This window comes from Rhipicephalus sanguineus, chromosome 6, assembly GCF_013339695.2.
Source record: "Rhipicephalus sanguineus isolate Rsan-2018 chromosome 6, BIME_Rsan_1.4, whole genome shotgun sequence".
In the NCBI taxonomy this organism is placed as follows: domain Eukaryota; kingdom Metazoa; phylum Arthropoda; class Arachnida; order Ixodida; family Ixodidae; genus Rhipicephalus; species Rhipicephalus sanguineus.
The window spans coordinates 136705402-136732745 of record NC_051181.1 but is presented as its reverse complement, the minus strand read 5'-3'; the positions used below and the strand labels follow the sequence as shown (position 1 = coordinate 136732745).

The following is a 27344-nucleotide window of genomic DNA, read 5'->3' as shown; positions in this document are numbered from 1 at the left end:
TTCAAATCCCGTTTTCTTCTGTGTGTAAGGACCCTACGCGCAAAGCGTAGATTCTTAATCAATTATCGGATGATCTCACACAGTATTTTGCGTAAATCTATTGAGCTAACGGTCGAACGTACCCTCGAAGACCTCACTAACAGAAATGTTCCTCTCATAGCCGCTTCGCGCTATCATCATGTTCAAACACACTGAGAGTTGCTCACACAGTTCCTCAGCGGAAGGTTGTTGCGTTATGTCAGCGTGGACCAATTCCTCCTTACATGTAAGTGCAGTTCCTTCGCCGACTTCGTCACCATCTACCTTCAAACTCGTCGTACGCAAAAACAGTACCTAAAACAAACGAAGATGAAAAGTAGTGCTGATTGGCCGAGTTGGTGCATATTATTCTCGTATTGGTTTCACACAGCTAAGTTTGAGCGTTTGAGCATGAAGGAAAAGGTAAATAAGCTAGGAAGGAAACAGACAGGCAACATAATGAGCGCCTATCTGTTTCCTTTGTTGCTTATGTACATTTTCCATCATGCTCAAACTTATCATTGCGAAACTAATACAAGAAAACGAACATGAAGGGAGTGCAGCTTTGCGTGCTCTCTTCCACTTCGTCGCTTTTCTGCGTTGTTTTCTTGCGGTACGACTAACCAAAAAGCTGAACTAGATAGGCTTCTCAACTTCAAACGTATGTTCCGACGACTTACTGGCGAACAGCATAACCTATCCTTTCAAGGTAACCATAATAGTAGAGACAAGCTGCATCCAGGACATTCTGCTTCTTGGCTTTGTCCACCTACCCGATGATACAAAATTTAAGATTAGTAACAGTGGCCGAATAAACAATGCCCCTGAAGCCAATATTTCGACAAGGGCAACGCAACAATGTTTCTACCTCCCCGGCTAAGACAAGCGCACTTGTCGACATGTTTCCTCTGGCGAGGTCCGTTGTTCCATCATTGTTGACAACATTAAGCTTCCATCATTATGAGAACATCTCCTTCGCTTATGTATGTAAGCTTCTGCGAAAGGAAGAAAGCCATGTGTGTTTGAAAAAAAAAAAACTACAGCAAGGTACGCAAATAATGACACACACGAGGACGTACGACACTTAACAACGACATTGAAATCAAAGCATGGTCAAGGGAGATCACTAAGATATCAAGTGCCCGGGGTAACCAAAGGCTGCAGCGGAAACCGTGGGTACGTGGACAGGACAGCACATATCCCGGTAAGAAAGACCGCTAAAACGTAACGTCCGCGGAGTGTGTTGAACGTGGAGATGAGAGCACACGGGGGTTCGGGTACGGGGGCAGGTGCGACAGGAGGCGGTGTTGACGGGCACGTAAGAGTCCTGTAGGCATAATGTTATATCACCGTCGCCGCCCGTCGTCCACACTGGGACACACGCGCGCTCAAAAGTCCGACGTGAAGGACGGCAGCGTGGAGATGCGGTAGTCTCCGCCGTTGCTGTCCACTTCGGGCGGCTTGTTGCCTTTGACGGGCATCGTGGAACTGCGGCACGATATGGCGAACTTGAGCTGCTTCATCATCTCCTTGCACAGGGAGACCTGGACAGAAAAAAGCAAAAACGTTTTAGGCATACTAATAAAAGGTCATTTTGTTCCGCTCTGCCCATTCCTCCGTTAGATTTCCATCCCCCAGACTGCGACATTATAAAATATTATAAAAGAATCCAGGCATGTTTATCCACCTTCTCACCACAAACTTTACTGGGCCCAACCGGTACACTGGAGGTATAGTTACATAGCAGATCTTCCGCAACCCCGTTCGTGTAAGGAGAATATATCCAGACATCCATTCACACGATAACTGCAAACTATGTGGCTGGGCTCACGTATCTGTAGACACATTACGCAGTTCTGAAATAAAGTTTGCCAACAGGCACATTTACAGGACGTTATGGTTCGTGTCTATTCATGAATTCTAATTTAACGCACGAGAACGGAAACACGAAGACGAATTTAGAGAAAGAGCGTCACCTGTTGCCTCGTGCCAGACATGTCGCTAGCGTGCACTTCGACTCATTCCTAATAATTTTAAATTAGGTGGCGGTACCGTTGTATTTCTGCAGACCTTACGTGTGAGAGGAACTGTCATGTGTGTTCTTTTAAAAAGTACACAGAAGAAACGTAATATAATCACTATCAAGAAGTTATACATGTGCAGATTCTTGAGTAGTTCCTTGAATCGGATGGAACAGCAACAATGACTGAATACTATGAGGGAGCTATATTTATGTAACTGCTAAATCTAACCTATTCTAGAACGTAGATTGTAAGATCTAGCAATCTTAAATCACTCTACTTGTGCTCGCATGGGTATTGCTATTTTACAGAACTTTCGCAGAAGCTCAGGTCACTTAAAATCCCGCCCTTTCTTTACGAGAAGAAATCCCCCAAATCAAGAGTCCAGCATGTGCATATTGAAAACAAAGTGCAGGGCATGATTATTTTGGGCAGGCACATGGCGCAACCCATTTATATCCACTTTCGCACACTCCTATTCCCCCAAGTGGCGTACGTTCTCTTCTGATTCCCGCTTTGACAAACAACGCCAGGCTCTTTAGTGTGCCTTGAGAAGGCTTCGTGATCGTCCTGTTATGGAACAAAATACCTTGGCAGCCTGAACTTGCAGCTTCGCAGCCCAAATATCCATACGAGCCCTTCTGCACTACTTGAGGGCAACATAAATGCTCGTCTATAGCTACGCTGCGTCGTCATGCATGTAACATGTGAATCATCTAGTGTGATATTCTCTCTCTCTCTCTCTCTCTCTCTCTTTATCTTTGCCTCCTTCACCCCGTTGTCCTCCTCACGTGCAGTGTAGAAAGGTGTACAATGTCTTGTTATCGTTACCATCTTTTCGTTATTTCCTTCTTTCCCTAACTCTTGATTTTGCATAATCACAGAAAACAAGTTCATCCCGGAATCTTGAGAACATGTCAGAAAAGTATTCATGTATGCACACGTTGACAGTATTTCATTTTTTTTTGACAAACGGGACATTACAGTAGACTTACAGCGCGAGGACACAGCAACAAGAAAGAAAAGCAGTGCAGTGTGTCGTTTTTTTTTTCTTCTGGTCGTTGTGTCCTTGCGCTCTGAGTCTATTGTAACGGAATTCCAACAAGCCCAAGCCTTTACCGTTGTCTACCCTCGTAAATGGAACGCGACTTCTCACCGAGTCTTCCTTGGCCATCTTCTTGGCCTTGAAGAAGAACTCCATGACGGCCACGACGGAGGCGAGGCCGAGGCCGCCGAGCAAGACGACGAACACTCCGCCCACGTTGGCCAGGCTGAGCTCGGTGACGGCCGACGACTTCTTGGAGTCGTCGACGCACTTGCCGCCGCCTTTGCGCTCCTTCCACCACTTCTCTTTGAAGCTGTGCAGCTTGCCCGCTTCTTGCAGCTTCAAGATGCCGCTAGACAAGATCTGGCGGTACGGTGATTCTGAAAGAAACGAGCGCGATGCGCGTGATATTAGATTTCACCAAGGTATCAATGTGGGCACATTGGTAGTCCATTTTTAGGAACGGTACAAGCGCGCTAGAAACGGCGACACAAGGAAGGCACATGCACGCACACACATCTGAAGCAGCGCTATGTGTGTGCGTGTATGTGCCTTCTTTGTGTCGCGGCTTCCAGTGCGCCTTTACCGTTGTTAAAAAAAGTTCTATTAGAGAGATTGCATAAGACAACACTTCACAAAGACGCGTTTAGCTACCACGGGCGGTTTCAGCGGTCTTTTATCTTACAACGAGAGGCGTCACAGAGTGAAACTCTGGCGAATCTATAACTGTATTTCTTATGTTTAATCTTTCTGGTTTCTAACAACCCGTAGTTCAGCGAAGAAATATAATGAAATATGACATGGTATATACTATTAGCATTTCAAAAAGACGCACTTAGCTACCACGGGTGGTTTCAGGTTTTTTTCTTAAACAAGAGGCATCACAAAGTCAAACTATGGCGAATCTATAAGTATCTATAACTATAACAGGATCTACGTATAGTTTTCTCGTGAACTGGAACTACGCGAGTTTTGCTAAGCAAGGCGTTGTTTCGGGCTAGTTGGGAATCCATAATTACAAGCTTTATAGCGCAGACTTCTTACACAAAGGACAAGGAAACACCACAGGCACGAGGCACGAGTTTTGCTAGCACTACACTACACCAGTTTTACTAGCACTACACTACACGAGTTTTGCTAGCGCTAGGGGAATCAATTATGTTCATCTATTGTTGTCTGAAACTAACAATAGACGAACAGACTGTGGACCCAACCAAAGAGATTGTGTGAGCGTACTTTTTTTAGTGACGATGCCGTATCCTTTGTTGTCTAGGAGACCGCCAATTTGAGTTAGGTTGCAGTCTCGCTCGATGATGTACTCGATTGAAGCGGATTCCATGAGGAAGGCGTAATCTCCCGCCTTGACGCGGTTCACGCCGTCGCTGGATGACTCCGTGTACACGTCCTGCTCATTGTCTAGCATGTACTTGTGCATCCGCTTGTAAGTTGGAATCTTAGATTCCTGCATGAAAAGGCAAACAAGCGTGGTATGTTTAAGTACGGAAGAGTGGTGTCACTGTGGCAGTGAAGACGCTTTTTTTCTTGCATTGCCTTCACGTAACAGGAGAAGTCGTCGCCATAAGGTTACACCAGCTACTGTTTGTCGCATAGCATAAAACAAACATAACAAACAACACCACCTCATGGAAAGGGGTAGCCGTCATCAAGCAATTGTGACAAGAACTCTTTAATTTATTTTCTATTTCAACAACAACAAAAAAAAACACCACCAAGACAAATAATTCATGTTAAAAGACTGGGCGTGCTAATACGGACACAAGGTGGACTTATGTTTGCACGCCCAGTCTTTTAAGAAGAATATGTACCAACTAGCTCAGCTCTCTCTTATTCTAAGAGCAACGAGAACTAAAAAAAATGACTTTGTCACGAAATATAGCAGAGAATGTCAACTCCAGTCCAACAACTCTAACAAAATACTGTGGCATTCACTCAACTGATAGATATACACAGACACATTCAAGCGAATACATGACCGGAATAATGCAGTGTGGATAAGCGAGCATCTGACCTTATTACCGAGGCAATGATCAGGAAATAGCGGAGACAATAACCCACTACAGTTGATATAATAAACTTCTTTTACAACGAGGTGTCGCTAAGCGCGAAATATTTCCCGAATAAATAATTCTCGAATACACCTTATAACGCTTACGTTAAAAAATGTCCGTGTGCTGCCCGAACGTAGACAGCCATATTTTATCTTGCTTTGTTTTGCCAAGTCCTCGGCGTTCTCGATGGGGTAAACAGTCTTCTCGACTGTGAGAAAGGCGGCCAAGTTGGCGGTGTAGGATGATATCATGATGAGCGTGAAGAAGTACCAGATGCCAGCCACTGTTCTCGTTGACATGGCTCTGTAAGCAAAGAAGAGATTCAAGATTTCAAAGGTGAAACGATTGACATGTGAAACGTATGCTTGCGTTAATGTGAATATATCAAGCGAAACAATAAAAAAATAATAAATTAGTAATTGTGGGATGAATACACGCATGCTCTCTTGTTGCGTCTTTTCGTGATAACATACATATGTGCATATGACGTAATACATATGAAGGTATACATTTGTCAAAGTGTGATGATGCCGCTGGTTATTACAGAACAGTCAAAATCTGCAGCAGTTGCCGTTAGCGATTTCGTGTCCTCCTTGTGTATTATATTTCGGCTGTTTTAACAAGTCTTCACTTGACTTTACCTCACTTTATTTTCCTTAAAGACCTCACATTGGAGGTACTACGTAAGGGTTTGGGGTTTACAAATACTTTTTGTTTTCAAATGAGTGGCTGCATACATTCATTGAATCGTGCTACATTTTAGTTTTGCTGTATGTTGATGAGTAGGTGACTTCGACGAGGTGACGGGGAAGGCCGTTCCAGTCAGCCGATGATAGATAAAAGAAAGATGCAGAAAAGCTCGTAGTGCAGCTGCGTCAACGTGTAACTTGCAAGTGGTGCCCTATGCGAAGCGATGTGCGTGGTGGCGGGGCCAAAATGTATGGTGCGTGATGAAGCGTGCTGTAGAAGAACTTGTGAAAGAGGCTTAACGTATCAGTGCGGCGCCGGGATGATAGCGTTTTCAAACCAGACTGCGCTTTTAGTGATGATACACTGGTGTTATAAGAATATGATGAATGAATGAACCTTGCTGCACGATTCTGAATTGCTTCTAGGGCATTGATGAGGCATGTTTGGTGAGGTGATCAGAAGGGAGAAGCGTATTCAAGCTTCGGGCGTACGAGTGTCTTATATGCTAGTAGTTTTACGCGACGTGATGCATGACGTAGATGGCGTTTTAAAAATCCTAGGGTTTGGTTAGCGGAGGCAGCAACGCGTGTTATGTGAGGGGACCAGTTTAAGTCATGTAAAAGGGTGACACCTAGGTACTTAAATATGTCCAGTTTTTCTGATAAGGTATTAGTAATAGTGTAGGGTGTGTATAATGGCTGAAGGTGGCGAGTGAAACATATTACTTTGCATTTGCTGGGGTTAAGGGTCATTAACTATTCGTTGCACCAGTCTTGAACATTGATAAGATCTTCCTGTAAAACAGCGTGATCAGTGTTGTTAATGATTGTACGGTAGATCACACAATCGTCTGCGAACATTCGAATTCGAGAGGAAACATGTAATGGGAGGTCATTATTATAAACAAGAAATAGTAGTGTACCTAAGACGCTACCTTGCGGAACGCCATATGTTACAGGGAAGGGGGCGGGAATAGAATTATTGACATGCACTGACTGTCATCGGTTAGCGAGAAATTCTTTATTCCAATGGAAAATATAGCGAGATTGCGCGAGTCGACTCATGAGCGAGTTTGGCGACCTCCGTCGAGGGCGGCGCGACGCCTGCTTCCGAGAGTTTGCTGATATGGGCTTCTTCGTGAAGATTGTGGGCGTTCCGTTTGTGATGTGCTAACAGTAGGGAGAGTTCAGTTGGAAAGCTTACTTGGGTGCCAGGTCGGAACCCTGCTGCATGAGCGAGCCGATGGTGAACCAGAGCGAGTTGAGCAGGCTGAAGCTGTTCTCGAGAACCTGGTCATTCTGGCGGCACGGGTGCGGGTTGTCCCACTCGTAGGGGCTCAGGCGGCCCACAAGGAAGAGAACCACCGAAACGCCGATGTAGGCGCCCACTACGTACGCCCACACTTCCATGCTGAAGGGCGACAGGAAGCTGAACAGCGTCGTCACCTTCTGAGTGGGCTTCTTGAAGAGTATGCTGATGCCCGTGTTCATGAAGGGCATCGTGAAGTCCACCGCCACCTCTCGTTTAGACGTGATGGTCAGGTCGGCTATAGCCAAGTCCGCTTTCTGCGTGTGTTAATCCAGATCGAAGGAATTTGAGTCACTGGTAGTCAGTAGATGAGCAATCAAGAAGAAAGTTTGAGACACGCAAGGGCGAACAACACGGAATATTTCACGTGTGCTCACGGTTATACCAGGGCAATTTACTTCGAAAGAAAATAACAACAACACGTAGCAATACTTAAGACATACTTTAAGTAGGAAAATAAGTTAGTGCGCCATTATTTTTGCGCAAGGCTGTACATGCGAACAGGCAGTGGTGTGACAGTGTCGCTGAGGGCGACAGCAGCCACAGCTAATTTGAGACCGACCGTGGACCAACCGTATAGTGCAGTCATAGAGTCTACGATGACCATCCCTGTTACTCTAGGAAATTTACAGCGCGTCATCTTCACTACTTTCTCGAAAAGTTCCAGCAGCAGGCAAGCAACGCGTCGACGTGAGCCCCAACGCCAGCCTGTCACGGCATCGGTGGACTACGCATTTGTAAAGCGGGTACGGAACATTATAGTCAACGCGATATGCGCGCTCCTGAAAGAAAAAATAATTTGACTGCTCTGAGGGATCGCCAGCGGCCACTACCCTTGTGTACCAAGGACACGAGAACAGGCTGGAGCAAGATTAAGCATTAACACTTTTAAAACAACGCATGTGACTAGCGCGGCCTTATTTGCGCAACCTGCTTGAATATTGGCTGCAAGAGAATCGGTCATACTTACTCCATTGACTATCTCTCCTATCATTCCGTTCCAGTCTCCACTGGCGTTTTGAATGCCGTAAGCCCTGTCCTTGACCAGCCGGATCTCGTACTTGAAGTTCAACTGCTTAGACAGCTCCTTCAGGAGGTCTACACAGTAGCCTTCGAAGCGATCGTTGCCTTGCAGGTCTGCCGCCGACTCCTTGAGCATCATGTACGGATCAGTCTGTGGTAGAAAAAAGACAACGGCTATTGCCTCATCGTGTACCTCGATAACCTGTGCCGATTGGAAATGTGAACATGTTATGTAACCTGGCCTGAGCGATAGTGCGCCACATTGTGCCGCAACACACTGAAGATGCCTATGCATATGAAAGGAAACGAAAATCGTGTATTGCAATGGCACATTTATTGTTAGTAGCAAGAGCAGCGAGCTACACTCTTGTTTCCCACCCAAGCACTTCTGGTCGAGCACTGACTACCAGTTTTTCCAATATTCAGAAACTGTGTTTTTAAGAATAAAACTGGTACAAAATGGATGGTTCTCGCTGATGTTAAGAGTTACATTGGGTACATGTGTTATCGGAACATAAGTTTACTCAAGATAAGGGCAAATTAACTGTCAGCATAATTAATGAAAATTCACGACTGAGTTCATTGCAAGAGCAGATGTTTTTCTTGTGAGTAGCCGCGATCGTTGCTCCACCTGGCGGAGCAGATCTCAACCACGCGCTTCTTGCGACGTGGCCTCTGAGATCCGCTTCGGCAGTGCGCGAAACGCAAATTTAACCCAAAGAATACGCTAGCGAACACAAACGCCGATGTGCGCGTGCCACTACCATACACCTATGTCAAGGTTTGGGGTCGTCTCCAGATTTTTGTTTATGTTGTCCGCTTCATTCAACGATTCCGTATCGGCCTTGTTATATGTTCAGCGTTATGTCTGAAGGTAAGAGCAATGTGAGACTGACTTGCACGTCTCCCCCTATTGAAATCCCATCGTGTTGACCAGCAAACGAACGTTTGGCACTTACGAGAACTGTGGTCACGATCAAAGTCTTGTCTTTGATGAGGAGCGAATCGTAGTCGGACGTTACGTTGTCTTCTACGGTCACGTTGTCTCTGGGTGTCCAGTGCCCCACCTGAACAATGAAAGAGCAAAAAAGAATTTTTTTTTAGGAAGTTGAGAATCAGATGAGGTGCACTACGTGAGACAGCTCGCGCGCGAAAGTTCATGATGCAATCTCGACATGAATAACACTGAAATAGTTGAAACGGCACTGTTCGATCTGTGCACTACATTTGCATAAAATGATAAAGTATAGTCATTCGTTCAATGGTAATTAAATTGTGTATATGACTGAATATTGTGAGAAAATTGTTCACGTGGTAAATAAACCAGTTATTAGGCGTTCGTTGGGCAAAACAGTGGTACACGGCCAAGAGATATGGATTCTGAGTATCACAATGCACGCTGTCACAATAGCGGGTCCGTTGACCATCGAATGATAAAGCAAAACATAGGTATTGAAACATACGTTGAAATGGCCTATGAGCGGCGGATCAGAAAAACACCACGTTAGCGCACTACCAAAACACAGCACACTAGCGCATTATCGCGAAGATCGACGGTTCTTTCAGAGACCAACTTGTTTCACATTGATCGACTTATCGTTTGTCAGCTGTTGTGTACAGGTTCGTCCCCTTGGTGCCGTAGTGAAGCTGCGTGTTTTCATTACTAGAAAGCGTATATGCTATATTTCGGGATACAATAAATGTGAAACATATCGCAGGGTTAGACTTTCTTTTCTCTCACCATTGAAAGGCTTTAAGAAGGTTTGCTCAATTTTATACGTGTTTTCAGTGGCGCATGCTTGCGTCCTCAGGCGAGGCCATACAACTGACCTGCAAAAGGAAAATTAAAAGGGAAAGAAATGCTACAAGTACATTTGTCTGCTTCTACATTATTATAAAAAATCACAACCGTTCCGCACCTCTTCGTTAATGAGTCACTTGAGCCTACTTCAAAGATAATTGGAAAACGTAATTAAGAATTTCCTTAGTTTACTGACGGCAAACGCTGCTCGCTCGTCACAGCCAAACGCGAAATGCTATGACATTTCTTTCCAACCTCCTCTCCTATTTCCTTTTTTGTCTTTCTGAAAGAAAAGGAAAGAGTTTTAAAAAAGCGTAGATAGGTCTGCCACACGAGAGGCCGCTTTTGCACCAGAAACAGAAGTTATGAGAATCTTGAAATGAAACAAGCAAAACAAGGAGACAGTGTGCATAGTGCGCACGCAGAATGAAGCACAAGACCACTATAAAGGATAATTAAGGCCTGTGTACTACTACGCCGTGCGAGAAGCTTTAAAAGGCAGTGATGAATGTGGTAATGACAGACAGACAGACAGACAGACAGACAGACAGACAGACAGACAGACAGACAGACAGACAGACAGACAGACAGACAGACAGACAGACAGACAGACAGACAGACAGACAGACAGACAGACAGACAGATAGATAGATAGATAGATAGATAGATAGATAGATAGATAGATAGATAGATAGATAGATAGATAGATAGATAGATAGATAGATAGATAGATAGATAGATAGATAGATAGATAGATAGATAGATAGATAGATAGATAGATAGATAGATAGATAGATAGATAGATAGATAGATAGATAGATAGATAGATAGGTCTATTTATTTATTTATTTATTTACTTATTTAATTTAATGTTCTACACTTAGAATATGGCCTGCAGATGACGTGGTATCAATTTGCCCAGACGGAGCTGCATAGGACAGAAATCTATGATTTCACTGGAATGCTCGCATTTGAATATCTCCAGACGCTAGTGCGGGGCACTGGCGCAGATTAGGGTCAACAAGCGCATGCCGTTTATTTCCGACATCTGCTGGCAGTCCGAGAGTGGCACACTTACAGTGACCGATGTTTAATATCAGTCATATATTTTAGAAGAAAAAAACGTGACCCGGCAAGAGAAAGAAGCGACTCGTGTACGACGAATCAAAGAAATTCGCGGGCCCGCTGACAAAGAGCGAAGAATTAGCTCAAGTCGCGCGAGAGAGGTCGAGCACGGCCAGGCGACCGGCGGACAGTACGGAGCCCCGGTATTTTCCTTCCCGCGCATCGGCAACGAGCCACTTGGGAGGCAGTCATTAGGGGATTCATTAAATCCTTCATCTGGGGGCTCTTCCTCGCTTTGAAGGCGAAGAAGCCGCCCGGGTGCAGTCCTGCAAGAGCATGACCGCGTCGGCGGATCATTTGGGCCCGAGCGCGTGCCCCCTCCCCCCTTTCGGTTCAGTCCGTAGAGCCTTTGGCGAACGCTTGGCGTTCATTAGCGTGGGAAGGCCCCCCGCTCGCCCACGGTGACGACGACATCGGAGATCAATAGCCGCAACGGCCAGATTGCTTTCGCGGTACGCGTGAGCGAAGACACCGCGGTGCGTCTAAGAAGCTCGAAGGGGTCCACCCTCTGAAACGGCGTCTGTGGGAGATGTGATGTCGCTAAGGCGGAAGCCATGGGCTGTTTGCTTATCGTTCAACAATTAAACTCAGTTTGATTTGAACAAAATAGGAAAAAGAAGAAACAAGGGGCCAATTTTCAGGGCCTTTCATTTTAATGAGATGTTTATGCCATTGGTGAAATGCGAGCGACAGTAAAGTGTTGGACATCACCTCGGTCGGAGCCAGTTCTTACGCAGCGCACAATCACACCGACTGTTTTGCAATGATTACGGTGCCTTGTTAGGTTTACTCTTCTGTTTGGGTATGTGCGTGTATTAGTGTCTTAAAAAGATGCTTAATCTGTAGCACTGAAGATATTCTGAAGACACTTCAACACCCAAGCGGCACATTTTGTGAAAATACTGAAAGTACAGTGAAAGTATTTCGTGAAAACCGAAAAAGATTTTACCAAGTGCGCTAACGCTTGCTCCTCTTGTTGCTCACGATGTAAGAGGGCAGCACATCATCAGCATCTCTATTCAACTTCAGGAGGGCAGGCCTTCACAAAGATGCTCGTAGAACATAACTACTGCGGCAGAACTACGCTATTATTGTTGCCAACTGAACTATATACATAAAAGAGCGCCCGAAGTCTGGAGCTTACAGTCATTTGTCAAAGCGTACAAATGACTCTGTCACTGTAGAACACAGCAGGTAAGAAACGCTGCGCCGCTTTTCGCTTCTATTCTAAGCTCCTAGCAGAATGCGGAGCTTAGAATACAAAGCCGAGGCACAACACACACACACACGCATATGTGTATATATATATATATATATATATATATATATATATATATATAACTTAGAGATTAACTGATAACAGTCCACTTAACCGTCTCAGATAACCTACAAAAATGCTTGCCTACACCCATTTTTTCCTTGTTCTTTTCTCACGCATTGTGACATCGGCAGATTTGTACACCTCGCGTCGCCCACGGTGAAAGCTGTTTATTAATCATAGTAAGAGGGACATGACTTGCGATCTATCTGGCTTTTACGATGCCCAGACACGTGCCCGTCTTCTTCGTAGTCTCGCCTGCCTGTCACGCGCAATCAAGTTATTTCACCTCACATATAATGTTCTGCACTGGGAGTGCCGCGGCACAGAGCTGGCCCCCGAAAAGCAAAGTCCAGACTCCCAATAACAAATTTATCATCATCATCAGCCTGTCTACGCCCACTGCAGGGCAAAGGCCTCTCCCATGCTCCGCCAATCAACCCGGTCCTGTGCTTACCTCCCACATGAATACACCAATAAAGCGCCGGCGTGACAAACTGGAATGACGTGATACCTGTTGTCCTCATGTCTACAGTAAGGAGAGTGAGGAGGGTACCAAAGACGAGAGAAAGAGAGAGAGAGAGAGAGAGAGAGATGGATCTTATCGCTGTGAGTTCAATGTTCTCTTTAAGCGCTCTCTAGAAGCACTCCTGCTAAGCAACGTATAAGCCACCCTGCAACCTTGTCCACCTCGAGTCTTTTACCCCACAGCTAAGTTTAGGTGCCCGGGCCTTGCTGCGTGCATCGCTAAAATGGAATGAACGATGGTTGAACGACCTAATGCAATGTCGAAGATAGCCGTAACTATACTGAGACACAGCGGCGCGAGGACGCCGCCGAGGAAAGTGTTGCACGCACCACTAAAGGACCAACCAATCAGAGGGAATCCCATAAATGTTCGACGGTGTCACGGTAAGGGAAGCGCTCGCGAACGTGCACAGAATTCCGCACACAGAGAGCAGAGCCAGCCCCGTCTCGCGGGGACCATCAACATTCCTTTTGACCGGGATGACGGGTTGAACAGAAGAAACCGCGGTCTTTTTCGGAGCATCTCGGGACGTAAACAGAAAGTGCTCCGCGAGAAAGAAAAGACGCGGGGAGTGTTCCGCGATGCGGCGTGGCAGAGGAAGGCCGCCCCCCGTCGCAGACACGGCCGCATAATGATCTCTCGCGGCACGGGTGCCATCAGTCTTGTTCAACCGCGACGTGTGGCGAGTGTCAAAAGGCGCCGGCGAAGGCGGATGTGGTGCGGGCGGTGTTAGCGGGCGGAAATCAACACGATCAGGCAGCGAAGATCGTAGCTGTCGTTATTCCGGTGTGCTCGGAAGAAGAAGCATGAGGAAGAAACCCGAGAGAAATAGTAGAGGACCTCTAGTACCGTGCAATGACGTGAAAGTGAAAGATGATGTTTTGACGTCGGCGTTTCAGATGTACTTGTACACGAAACTTCGAATTACGAGAAGTGGTGGTTTCCCGGTTCCCGGCCTTTTGGCGCTTTCGTCCCGTCATCATCTCGTCTAACCACGAAATTTGGGCCGGCTAGCTGTGATAGTGAATTACTGGGTACCATTGTAGGAGGCGAACGCTGTAGCTACCGCAAGTGATTCGAGCGTCGCTCTTTCCTGGAGACTCTAGGGGAAAGTAAACACTGGTAAGTAAAGTTACAGATTAGCGACAAAAGGAGCCTCGGGAATGGCTAGCATTCCGGCATGAGATGCCCGCGACAACGAGCAAGGCAGCTGCGAAGGCATCGAACGGCTACGCTTGATAAACATAAGCTCGTGGCGAAATAAAGAAATCTGGAAGTGAACTAACGCACCATCGCCATATTCTAACGTACACTAGAATCTTAGGACACAATAAGATGTCTAATTCTGGCCTCCTAGTATCCCAGCATTACCTTCCCAACTTTTACAACGCTGAACGATTTTGATCGAGCGACGTATAATCCTATAATGTTGAACTTGAGCTAGGTGGCGCTCAGAGTACACACGACGTAATCTGAGCGCTCTTTCATGGGTTAGGTGGAAGGGGCGGAGTAAAAGTTAGCTTACCTTACGAAGTAAGACGAAAAGAAAGGAAGGAAGCGCTTACGATCACAGCTCCAGGAACGCTTCGCAAAACAAACACGAGCTCAGCTGAGTTCATTTTAGCTTGGCTTAGCTTAGTATTGCTTTGTCTTGACTTGTCTTGCTTTGCCTTGCTTGCTTGCTTTCGTACAAAATGCGACGCAGGTTTTCTCGACGACTAAGGCACAGTAGAATGCACTGAGCCACAGAACGCTAGAGAGAGAATTAAACTTTATTATCTGACCAGGCGCGTTCTCTTCGCCCAGAGGTAGGTGACTTCCTTATTCCAGGTAGCCATGGCTTGCAGCTGATGCCGGAGCCCTGTCCACCAGTCGGAGCTGGTCCTCAGGGTTTAGTGACGTCAGCAACGCCTCCCACTGGTCTTCCGGATTTTCTTGGATGCGCTGTTCGTCTATGGGCGGGATGTTTGGGTTGTTTCGGCATCCCCATACCATGTGGTAAAGGGTGTTAGCACTCTCCGGGCAGTATCTGCAGTTCCTACTGAAGTTGCCGGGGTACATTGCGTGGAGTAGTGTACCGTGCGGATAGGTGCCTGCCTAGAGCCTTCTCCAAGTCACTGCTTGCTCTCTAGTCAGCCTTTTGTGAGCAGGTGGATAGTGGCGTTGTTGCTTCCTGTAGTGCGCGAGTATTTCTGAATATTTCTTCGGTATTCGCTCCTCTGCGTTTCCGGAGTCCGAATATCGCTGCGGGGTAGCCTGGTGTGTGTGCTCTCGGGCTGCGGCATGCGCCGCTCGGTTCCCCGCTAGAGATTCATGCCCCGGTGTCCAGAGTATACTTGCGTCTTCGAAGTCGCACTTGAGGAGAACTTGAAGGGCTGATCTGCTAATTGTTCCTTTTAGGAATCTTCGACACGCTTCTTGTGAATCTGTCACGATGGTTACTGACGTAGAACTTGTACTGAGAGCTAATGCAATGCCCAGTTCCTCTGCGGTGGTTACATCATGTGCATGTGTCGAAGCAGCAGCGAGCTCTCTACCCGTTTCATCCACCACGCTGGCTACATATTGGTTTACTCCTCGGTATTTGGCAGCATCCGTGTATCGTACGCTCTCATTGTTGTTATAGCTCGTTAGCCTCTGCTGTAACAATTGCGCTCGTGCTTGTCTTCGTCCCTTATCATGTTCCGGGTGCATGTTCCTAGGTATTGTACACGCATGTATTTTATCCTTGATTTCATGGGGAATCGACTGGGGCAGGTGTGCTTCTTTTTCGACTGTGTAGCCAAGGTTCCTTAGAAGTGCTTGTCCCGTTTTTGTAAGCTTTAGTCTTTCCAGTTGGTTCACCTTTTGCGCTTCAATTAACTCTTCCCAGGTATTGTGAACCACCATTTTGAGGAGTTTTGTCGTGGATGTGGTCGGCGAAAGTCCCATGGCAATTTTATAGGCTTTGCGGATGAGGATGTTCACCTTGTTACGCTGGCCGTTCTTCATGTCCACGTATCTGTCCCGTAGGTTATGGTGCTTGTGAGTAACGCTTGAATCATAATTATGCAGTCCTCCTCTTTCAGTCCATGGCGTTTGTTTGCAACACGCTTGATGAGATGCGTTACTTGCTGAACTGTTCATTGTAGCTTTTCTAGCTCCGCTCCACCGGTTCCATCTTCTTGAATAAGAAGGCCGAGGATGCGTAGTGTGGAGACTCTGGGAATACTGATGCCCCCAAGCGTCACTTCAGGATCCGGGACTTCCTGCGGCGGGCGGCCTCGCGTGCGTCTTCGTAATATCAAGAGTTCTGATTTTTCTGGTGCGCACGAGAGACCGCATGTTGCAAGGTATTGCTCAGTTATTTGCACCGCTTCTTGCAGCTGATCCTGTTGGGTTCCGGTAGATCCACCCGTGGTCCAAATTGTGAGGTCATCCGCATAAAGCGCGTGCTTGATACCTTTTATTTGTTTTAGTTGGTTAGGCAGCGAGCTCATGGCTAAGTTGAAGAGCATTGGTGATATAACAGAGCCTTGTGGTGTCCCTTTAGGTGGTAGCGTGAATTTTTCTGAGCGAAGATTTCCTAGTCCTACAGTCGCTGTCATGTCGGTGAGAAATCTTTACAACTGTGGGGAGAAAATGTACAGAACGCTAATCTCATTCGGTTTACGAGTACGCAGATAATTGACGAAACAGCGTTAAAAACGGCCTGCCACGCAAAAGAGGCGACGAAATGTGTTACCCAATACCAGTTCTCCCACGCATTCGCGGCTGGCCTCAACGAACAAATTAAGCGAAGGGCGAAACGTCAACGCTGAAGCTGGGAACAAACCATCCCGTGATGCCCGCAACCTCCCGGGGTGCCTCTCAGTCGTCCAGCAAATTTCCCGTATTTCAAGTGTATCTCACATACGGCCTCACTCAAAAAAAAAAAAAAAAGACACACCGTGGTCACGCACCCATTCCTCCTCACAGCCGCCATTTCCATGAACATTTTCTGGTCTCGGGAGAGACCTAACTCGCGCTGCAATTATCTCGAGGCGTTGACTGCGCCGCCGCTGCTTCCCGCTGCCTTTAACGCGCGTTGGGTCGCTCCGTACCGAAAATTACCGTCGGAACCCTCCCCCCTCGGGTGTGATCCGCGAGCACAGCGCGTCGTCACTGGTGCGGAAGACGAAAGGGGGTGGGGGTGCAATTTGAACCGCCAGAGCGTGCATGAACGGCTTCGCATGTCGCTACGGAACCATCCGGCCGGCGGGCTAGCTCAAACCTCGGATCCTCGTGCCTCACCGTGCATAGCCCCTTCTCCTCTCCCCATTTTTGTACCCCCTCCCCCCTTTACCGACCGAGTGCCACCGTGGCAGTGTTGGAACGCTGGTCCGAACTAGGTCACCTGCACTTGATAGGTAGTTAAAGGCGGAAGCACGTTTCCTCTCCCCCTCTCTCTCTCCCTTCCTCCCTACACCCCGATTTTCCTGAAAGCTTTTAAAACACGGTTTTGAAGAGTCCCTAATTTCAGCGCTTACGCGAACTGGAGGTGGGTGTGTTTAAAACGGGGCCTACTCGAGAATGTGGCCTTTGATGGACAAAAAATTCTTCCAAGACATCGCACCTTAGTTGAGTGCTTACGCGTTAGCGTTGGCATGCAATCGACTGATCTATTAAGAAAATAGGGTTCACGAGGATGGCTTGGTGGGCTATCTCGTATTGCATCTTAGAAAGCTCACAGCACAAACTGACGGGCACAAAGTGAAGAAGACACAAGACACAGCGCTGTGTCTTGCTTCTTCTTCACTTTGTTTCCGTCTATGTTCGCTGTAACCTTTCTAATAAGAAAATGCTCTTTACTTTGTCTGCGGCGCGTGCTCAAATCTTCGCGTCTGTGTAGACGCGTCTCGTCATGCGTGTACTATATTTTAAAACCATTTTCTATGTTTACGGGAACTACGGACCGTGTGCACAAGGGAATACTTGAACTGAAAAAAAGCCGGAAAATAAAGACACCCGCGCCGGCCGCGAGCTTTATGAAGCCTGCAGTGAGAGAGTGATCTCGCAGAACGCGGTTACGCTTAAATTTTGTCGTCATGCAAAATTCCCAGCCAGTCCTGACACAGGGCATAACATTTGCGAAGGCAGTCAGCCAACGGCAAACATTGCTTACGAAAGAACTTTGGAAAAGCTCACCTGCGCTAAAATTGTCCGTGATGAAATTTTCAGCCAATCCTGAGGGGGAACGTATTATTAGCGAAGTTGGGCAGTTCTAATGGACCAAAGCCTTTGTTAATTCCAGCCCATGCAGTGCATGTCTATGACAAAGAGGGGGGCGGGGTATGCGAAAGTAACGATCCTCAAATTTTAATGTTTTATAACAGAAGATGAAAAAATTATTGGCATACATATTTTCGGTAACATATTATCTATGGTTACTGCATAAATGTATATAAATGTCGTGCTTAAAAAGTAGGAAGAGTACACAAGTGCATGATTGTGTGCTGCCGGAACAGCAGAAGGACCTTAGTTTCTGGAAATTCCAGTTCAATCTCACGTTACGCGCTAAATATATGCGTTTATTTTTTGTAATAGTTCGACTAGGGGATAACGTTAAAATATGGCAATATACGCGCCTAATCCTCTAAGCAGTAACTGAGTTAATCGAAAATTCTTCAGAATGAAAGCATCGCTTGTGTTCTTTATTTCAGTAATGGTTCCGGACTCGTTGACGGCCACATTTTCGTCATCAATATTTCACGACACATTCCTCCGTGACCGGCTATCTCTGAGCACTCAGCCAAATTGCGGCGTAATTTTTATTTGTGCATAATTTACGAGGCACGCGCACAGGGCCGAGTGTACCCTGCTTTAAACTGTGTTGGATGAGTATCGATTGACCCGAGATGACGCCCCGACTGGGAGAATGATGATTGAGTGCGGCGCTTACTCGGGCTCGGTGTTAAGGCCGATTCGCCGACACAATCTATCTCTTCGGAACTGCATTCCTTATATAAATTGGAAAACCGTTAGTTTTTCGCAATCGCTTCAGGAAGCTTCATAAACGATCTTTATGGGGCTACATTGTATTTTCGAGCGATGTAAGGAAGGAATACAGAAGAGGCAGGAAAGGCAAGGCTGTTAACCCGTTTAGAATAACCGGTGTGTTACCCTACACAGGGGAAAGGGATAGGCACGTTTGAAAGTTAGCAGTGCAGAGAAAGTGAGAGAGAGAGAAGATACGCCACAGTCCGTCAGTCTTGTGCGGTATACGGCATCACTATCAGTTTACAGCCGCTCGTACAAGTCTGTTTACCTTCAAAAATTTTAGCAGTGCCTTCGTTGCTTTCATCCTCGATGACTATTCAGGGTGACATTACAGCATGGTTGCTAGTGACATCGGTCTGTGATCAAGCCGATGTAGAGCGACTGCGAGTTGTCGTCTCTGTACAGCGTAGCGAGGACAGTCACTGAAGACGAACGAAAAAGTACACTAAGAAACGTGAAATTTAATTATTCGTCAATTCTCTCACGCGGTTGTCTCTACCATTTTGGTGTGTGTGTGTGGGGGGTGCTAGCGTGCGTGCGTGCGTGCGTGCACACACACACACACACACACACACACACACACACACACACACGTACACACACACACACACACACACACACACACACACACGCACGCACACACACACACACACACACACACACACACGCACGCACGCACACACACACACACACGCACGCACGCACACACACACACACACACACACACACACACACACACACACACACACACACACACACACACACACACACACACACGTAAAGTAAGTAAATATTCGAAAGATTGTATCAAATGCTTTTGCTGATCTTTTATTATTCCTTTATCGGAACAATTTTGCAACACCACGTATGTTTACACTATCTTGATTTGTAAGGAAGCCGATGTATGCTCTGCGCATACTAATACAGTAATCGGACACACCAGCATACCACGTCACTATGCAAGATTTAATGATAAGATGAGATACCTACTTCAAGGACGGCATTGAACCTTGGAACGACTCCATAGAGCATTTTAGGTTTCTTACGTTATTTGTTGCATTGACATATTTTTTGGCCCTTACATTATCCACGTACGCTTTCTGAACGTCCCTCCGTTTTCAATATTGCTGCGAACACAAGACGGCATCATTGAACTCAAAGGCTGACCCTTGAGAGTGCTTGGCTTTGTTTTATAAAAGTCGAAGAATAGAGAAATCTTTCCAACATTTCTTCTCACACCCACCCAATTAAAGAACCTCGGGATAAAATGGGGGGCGTTGGCCGTCCTTTAAAACCACATTGAGAAAAGCACGAACCAAGCGAGGACCCGTACCGCGTCCTCCTTCTAGACTTATTCGGGGCGACCCAAGCGTATAATTTATTCCCTTTCAGGCAGCGGCAATCGCATTAGCCGGCCAGCTTGAATTGGAGTTGGTTAATTAGAAGTCCCCCATTCTTCCTTCGAGTTGTTACCATCTTCTTCGCAGGGAAGACGAAGACTGGAGTCCCAAATGTTAGGACAGTAATGACTTTTTACAAAGAGATGGGGCACCGAAATAGAAGTGAAACCACCATTATTGTAGTATACGCGTCACAGCGCTTAGAAGCGAGATTGCTTAATTAACGCGATTCCAGGATCAAAAGAAGTCATTCCGCTAATTAAGAAATACCCTCCTCATTGTGTTAGTGAGGAGGATAGCGTGTGACGTAGACGCGGCTTTCTTAACAGCGAAGGTAACTGTAATCTAACGTATCAATCAGTCTCTAAGATCGGGAGTGAGGGAGTAATCAGAGTTGGCTAATTGCCACGGAGCGCTCGAGAAAAAGAGTCATCACCAGAACTTTGCATGTGTTGCAACGCTACAACGACGCCGGACCACGGAGCACGTCTGAAATTACACAGATTCGGGCTGTTTCTTGGAATTAGCATCTTTTGGGAGTTGCGCTATCTCAGACGCGTGGTTGAGAAATAGCGAGCCCTTGAAGACCTTAGGTTCCAGAGGAACTACAAACGCAGGCAAAACTATATATTGAAAAAATGCAGGGCCCTTCTACTACCGTGAAGATGGAAGTCAACGAAGCTGTCACTGTGGTTGGTCTGCTATGGTGAATATTAGTATAGTAAGTTGAAACCTCGCCGTCGCCCAAGAGAAACGTTCCGATGGTGTGCACTCGCGGCGGCTTGCATCGCGCATGCGTCGCGCTGCAATGGTCCGATCCTCGTCGGTAGTATTCGCCCACCGGCGCCGGTCGCACTGAACATTTTTTAACAGCGAAGCCGTTAAAGCTGGCAGTAAGACGTCCGTTAGCAAAAACTCCCGCTGAGCCGTTGCGATAGCGACCGCCATACCTCCGCCGAGCCGTCGCCATAGCAACCGCCACAGTTTCGTACACCGTGTCTGAGGGACAGCGATTTCAACACATTCAGAGTGGCAAGCTTTGCGCGTATTCCGGATCCGACCGGCGCCGTCTATTGACTGCCGCTTCTTCGACCAGGCCCGCTGGATCCAATCGCCGCCGGCGTTGTGATTCCCGTGTTGCGGCACCACGAGCTGAGGATCAACCACCTTCGCTGAGCCAAGCTTCGCGCAACTTAGTGCAAACTTCCCGCATTTCTATGTTCACTTGAAAGAGCGTGAGCTTGGGCATGTTGGTAATCCATCTTATTACCTATAGCGCACAGAAGGGACAGGAATACAAAGATACAACGTAGCGCTGCGTCCACGTTGTATCTTTGTGTTCCTGTCCCTTCTGTGCGCTATATGTGTCTATGTTCACGTCGGCGCTCCAGGCGGGGGAGTTGCTCTTCCTTCGCGAGGGAGTCGCAGCTACTCGACGTGGTAAAAGTCGAAGCAGCGACAGCCGCTGCGGGTAGAGCACTGCACGGGCCCGGGCCGGGCCGTCCGAAGCGTTTTTCGGCGGGCCCGGGCTGGGCTCGGGCGTGAAAGTGCGGGCCCGGGCCGGGACCGGGCTTGAAGCCGTGGGCCGGGCCGGACTCGGTAAGTCGGGCCTTCGAGCACACGCGAACGTTATGCATTGCATGGTCAAAGGTATACAGTGCCAAGCTGAAGTGACACGTGCAAAGAGCTGGCTCTTAGTAAAGCTTAGCAATAAAAATAGAAAAACAGTTGAAGTGCTTTTTTTTTTTCACCAGTATAGATATAGATTGGCACTGTATATTGTCACTAACGTCTGGTCTGCTGGACCAGACTTTGTCAAAGTAACAAGCACATCGTGGTGGGTTTCCTTATAAACACGCCAGATCACACACACACACACACACACACACACATATATATATATATATATATATATATATATATATATATATATGTATATATTCCTTGGTATTACGTGCCAAAACCACGATATGATTACGAGGCACGCCGTATTGGCACCGGATTAATTTCGACCACCTTGAGTTCTCTAACGTGCACCTAAAGATAAGTATATACACGGGTGTTCTTGCATTTCGCCCCCATCAAATTGCAGCCGCCGTGGCCGCGGGAATCGTACCCGCGTCCTAGGACTTAACAGCGAAACAGATTAACCGCTGAGCTACCACCGCAGGCAAAGCAACATTTCGATGCATGTACACACCGGATTTTCCGTCCGATCGCCCGCTACAAAGCGCACGGCATCATTAATAATCATCATCAACAACTAATATCCTCTAGCGGGCCCGGGTCGGGTCTGGTCATGAACAAGCGCGCCCTGGATTAGTTTAGTGATGAACGCCCGGGCCCGGGCCGGGCCCGGGCTTGGAACCACGGGGCGGGGCCGGGCTCGGGCTGGGTTCGGTCATGTACGGGCCGGGCCCGGGCCGTAAAATCCGGCCCGTGCAGTGCTCTAGCTGCGGCTGCAAGTTCAGCGGCAGCAGCTTCACATCGTTTTCGAGCTCATTCGCGCTTCTGTGCGGGTTGGCGCACCTTCAATTGCCGCTCTTCTTCCTCCGAGCGAACGACACGTGTCCGCCCCATAGCGAGGCCTAATGGAAACTGCTGACAGCAGTGCAAGCGCGATCTCACAAGACAGAACCGTTTTTCGACTGATGGGAAGTGCCGCTGCCAAGTATCGCGACACTTGGGGAATAGGTATCGGGTCCCCCTCGCCCCCTCGGCAATATTATTATGCTAGGCGCCGTTTTGTCCGGGGACGCGATCCCACAGAACCTAGCCATATATACAACAGAGAGCTGATAAGTATTCATTCTGAAAAGACAGGGCATGCAAACACGGATACAAGAAAGAGCTCAGGACACCACAAATACCGTGCCATATATATTGTGGTGCCATATATACCTTCGCTCTAAAAAAAAAAATCCACTTGCGCAATAACGCTGCTTATAGGCACCGGAGCCCATGCATCGCTAAAGCGAGCGACGTGGGCAGCCGGTACGCTGCACGATGATAAACAATCGGCAGAATATATTTGTCAGTGACCTGGATCTAGACGTAGAAGAAGAGCAAATTTGATCCTCTTTGCCCTGAAAAAAGCAGATGAACATTAAATTTTGTTACTCCCTCTGTCTGATCCTCTAACCTTCTCACTTTGCTCCAAGAAAACGCGGGTATAACGTAAGGCTATGAATGGAACCACGTGACCGAAGCGAATCTGGCGACGATGCGAACGCCTTTTCTGATACGCGCGTAAAGGATACGACGCTGCCTTAACGTTCGCTTTGCATGCTTTCGACTACAGTACAGCACCATCGCTGCCATTTCCAATCAGGAAGTTCTAATAGAAAAATAAGTTACAGTTAACGTTCAAACGTTCTAAGCGTATTACTAAGAGCTGGCGGTAAAGCTATGGTGAAAATGACATTGTTGTGACAGCGGTGCCGGTATGAGCGGCTCAGTTTATATTTCCCAAGGAGGTGTTATATGCTCGAAAGAACGTGAGCTTGGGCATTTCTGTATCCCATCCTAACACCTATAGCGAACAGAAAGACAAGATACTGAGGTACGACGCGGACACAGCGCTAACTTCAAACAAACGATTTATTTTACGAAGCAGTACAAATAAAAATGTAGGAACCGGGTAGGAACGCACGCAGGCGCATATGTATGAGATTAAACCTTTAAAACATGTAAAATATAGACCGAGCTAACAGAAAACTGGAGTGAAAGAAATATTTTTTCAGGATGTCCTAGTAATCTTGTAAATATTTCTTTCGCTGCACTTTTGTGTTATCTTCGTCTATTTTCACATGTTTTAAAGGTTCTAATCTCGTACATACGCACCTGCGTGCGTTGCTACCAGGTTCCTCTATTTTTACTTGTACTGCTTCGTAAAATAAACCATTTGTTGGAAGCTAGCGCTGTGTCCGCGTCGTACCTGGTGTCTTGTCCTTTCTGAGCGCTAAAGGTGTTAAGCCATATGCTCGCTTGAAAGAACGTTTTTCGAACATTCTTTCAAGCCCCACCAGCCGGAACGACCAGTTTATAGCGCGGCGTTCATGAATGGTAAATATCAACTAGAAACTACGTACGTCATAGCTGTGTTTCACAAATTGAATGTGATAATGATTTACACTCAATGGATGCCCGCCGCAAGATACCCCTTCTTGAGTTGTTTAACATGTATACGGTCCCTGGATAAAGCCACCTCCTTTCCCACTGCACACTCCGGATCCAATGTCGGCACGCTTGGGAAATCAGTACCACTTTAAGCTTATTTCTGGCAAAACACGAGCATTAAACTTATCTGCTTTGTCACAAGCATTCTCACTGTGGAATGATGCTTTCGACGTGATAGCTGCTGTGAGTAACAACTACTTACCATAAGCGATTACACTCTAAATGCACCTAGCATCATTTATTAGCTTCGTGGATTACGCAATCGATGTATATTTAATGGGTAACTGTGCCTTCTTTAAACTTAGTCTTTTATTATTGTTGGTAATTTCGTTCTTGTTATGATGAAACGAAGTTGTACGGTTGAACTATTTACGTTATAAATCATTATTTTTATCCCTACTTCTCTGTATGCCCCGTTACCCTATGTTCTAAGCAGAGCCCGTAAGGCAAGAAAAATAATTAAATAAGTAAAGTGAGGAATTTCACCATCATTAAGTGCCAAAATAAAATAGTTTTGTTATTACCTTCTGCAACCCGTCACTCTTCAGGGCCATAATGTCCAGGCTAAAGGACGACCGGAATCCTTGAGGGTCAAAGCTGATCTCTCCGGTCAGACCCTGTAGGGTGATCTGCAATGAAAAGACGCCATTAGTTACTGCATCAAATGCCGATTGATTTCGTATTATGTCAGTACACCTTAGTTTGTAGACAGAACGAAACGGATCCAACAGACAATTAGACCAAGGAATTCGAAGGTCGCGGGTTCGGAACCCATCAATGGAAAGGGCGTTTTTTTCGTCCACTTGAATTCATTTAAACTTACGTCATAATTAATACACTACAGTTGTGGGAATGCGCTACTGTCTAATTCCAGAGAGTACTCCTTGCTGCCATTCCAGTCTTTACCCTCCCAGTGCCAAGGACCAAAGGCAGGCCGTTGTGGAAAGCACGTCACCGCTCAACTTTCATTTTTGCCTGCATTTCGAAGCTTTTCTTTTTCTGAGTCAACTAATATGGGGGAAAAAAGGGGGGGGGGGTGTAGCGGTAGCGCTGCGGTGAGACTTGTCCAATTCCAATGATCGAAGAGCCCTGCGCACGCCTATGAGTAGTATATAAATGGTCATAACAAAAGCCTCCATTGTCCATATAAGGGCAAACGGAGTAATACTGTGAAAGCTCGTTCTTTCTCGAAGTGAACGTGATTCTGACAAATGGCGGTGTGCACCAAAACGTCGCGAAGGGAATCGGCGTTCCTGAGAGGGAAGCGCTGGTCCTAGGCTATAGAGCGTTAGGGAAATGCCGCGGGGGAAAGGGGTAGATGAGTAGGAGGGGAGTGTAGGGGGTCACAAACGTGGGAGGGGTCACCTAATTGCCCACGGCCTCGCGGAAACCTTCCAGCAAAATTAATGACCAGCGGCTCGCGCACTCGTCTAGTATTACACCGCGGCGTCTGGCCGTGGCTCCCACGGCCATGCTAGCTTGGACTGCGCCGAAGCTGATTAAGCTGCCAACGAGAGAACGCACAATTTGTCACCATTTTTGCCAATTTCGGCGCGCGCGCCTTCCACGAGCCCATGTCTCAGTGATGGAGAACTGCTGCGGAAGACTGATTCTTATTTTTCCTCTATAGATCTAGAAGTTTCATTTACGCCGGAAGCGTCCCTTCGGCATTTGAGGCGATTACGCCCACACTCCAGAAACTCTGCGTTTACGCTTAGACTCTGCGGATGGTTCTCATCTTCATTTTCCTCTGCTGTCATTCGTACTCAAGCTTTCGGCTTTTAATTTAGTTATAAACGTCTTCATTCTTTCACTTGAAGACAAACATGGGCATTCGCCTTAACGTTGTCGACACAATTATTCAGCCTAATAAGCTGGTGAACAAAAAAGAAAAAAACTAGAACGGTGCAGCTACATTTTCTACAAACGACTGGCTGTCACAAGGTCGTTCCTCGGGGGGGGGGGGGGGGGGGAGGGAGTGAGTTTAGGAGCTACGCTTTAAAAAAAAGAACACAAAACTGTGAACGTTTGTCGATTCTTTGAACAGGAGCACATAGATGTCGTTAAAATTGCCGTATGTTATCGTGGTTGAAATCCCCATATGGTGACGCTTCGCATAGCGGTGCAGGAGCAGAAGTAGCAGTATGAGCGGAGATCGGCCTTCAATTATTGAATTGTTATTGATACGTTCACCGATGCTGTTTTCTCACGCAGCAATTACATAACAGAATGGAAGTTGCGACACACCACGCAGAGGCAGTAGAAAGTTGAGAACTTCCAGATAAGTTTCACAAGACAGCGATTCCGTCTGATTCAGGTTGCCCTCCATGCATAGGAACGCCGAGAAAATGAAACACAGAGCACTTAAAAAAGGAATAACAGTGAAACGTAAGGTAGGCTACTTGAGCGCGGTCGCAGTTATTTGAGTCACTACGCAATAACGCACACAATATCAGTGCCACATTCATAGACTGTGTATACACAGACACTCTACACAGTGCGTGGTCATAAGCGTACTTACGGGCTTCATTAGGTTGATGAGGCTGCTGCCATCGGACGAGGAGACGGCCATATCGCACGAAATCACCGGGAAGTCTACTGCCTTGGTCAGGTCCAATTGGTGCAAACCCATGGCAAACAGCTTCACAGCGTCATACATCAGCGCCGTCTCCGTCTGCAAAATTATTGTCGAAGAATGTTTTTGGTTTGGTTGTCTGGTCCGGACTGCCCTCGTGAAGATTATATTTACAAACAGAAGAACAATCACAATTAATTGCTATTTTCTTCTAGAAATGAACAC

At 46.8% G+C, this 27344-nt stretch overlaps 1 protein-coding gene across 1 annotated transcript in view; it reads right to left on the bottom strand.

The window, feature by feature from the left end:
* Window positions 1-595: 595 nt before the first annotated feature.
* Window positions 596-27344, bottom strand: part of LOC119396504 (glutamate receptor ionotropic, kainate 2) — a gene marked incomplete at its 5' end in the record, with an annotated part of 47763 nt that continues 21014 nt past the window's right edge. Inside the window, 9 exon segments of the mRNA XM_037663755.2 lie at window positions 596-1562; window positions 3196-3464; window positions 4321-4546; window positions 5258-5456; window positions 7047-7408; window positions 8122-8325; window positions 9134-9241; window positions 25069-25173; window positions 27066-27218. Coding sequence (XP_037519683.1) covers window positions 1407-1562; window positions 3196-3464; window positions 4321-4546; window positions 5258-5456; window positions 7047-7408; window positions 8122-8325; window positions 9134-9241; window positions 25069-25173; window positions 27066-27218 — 1782 coding nt within the window.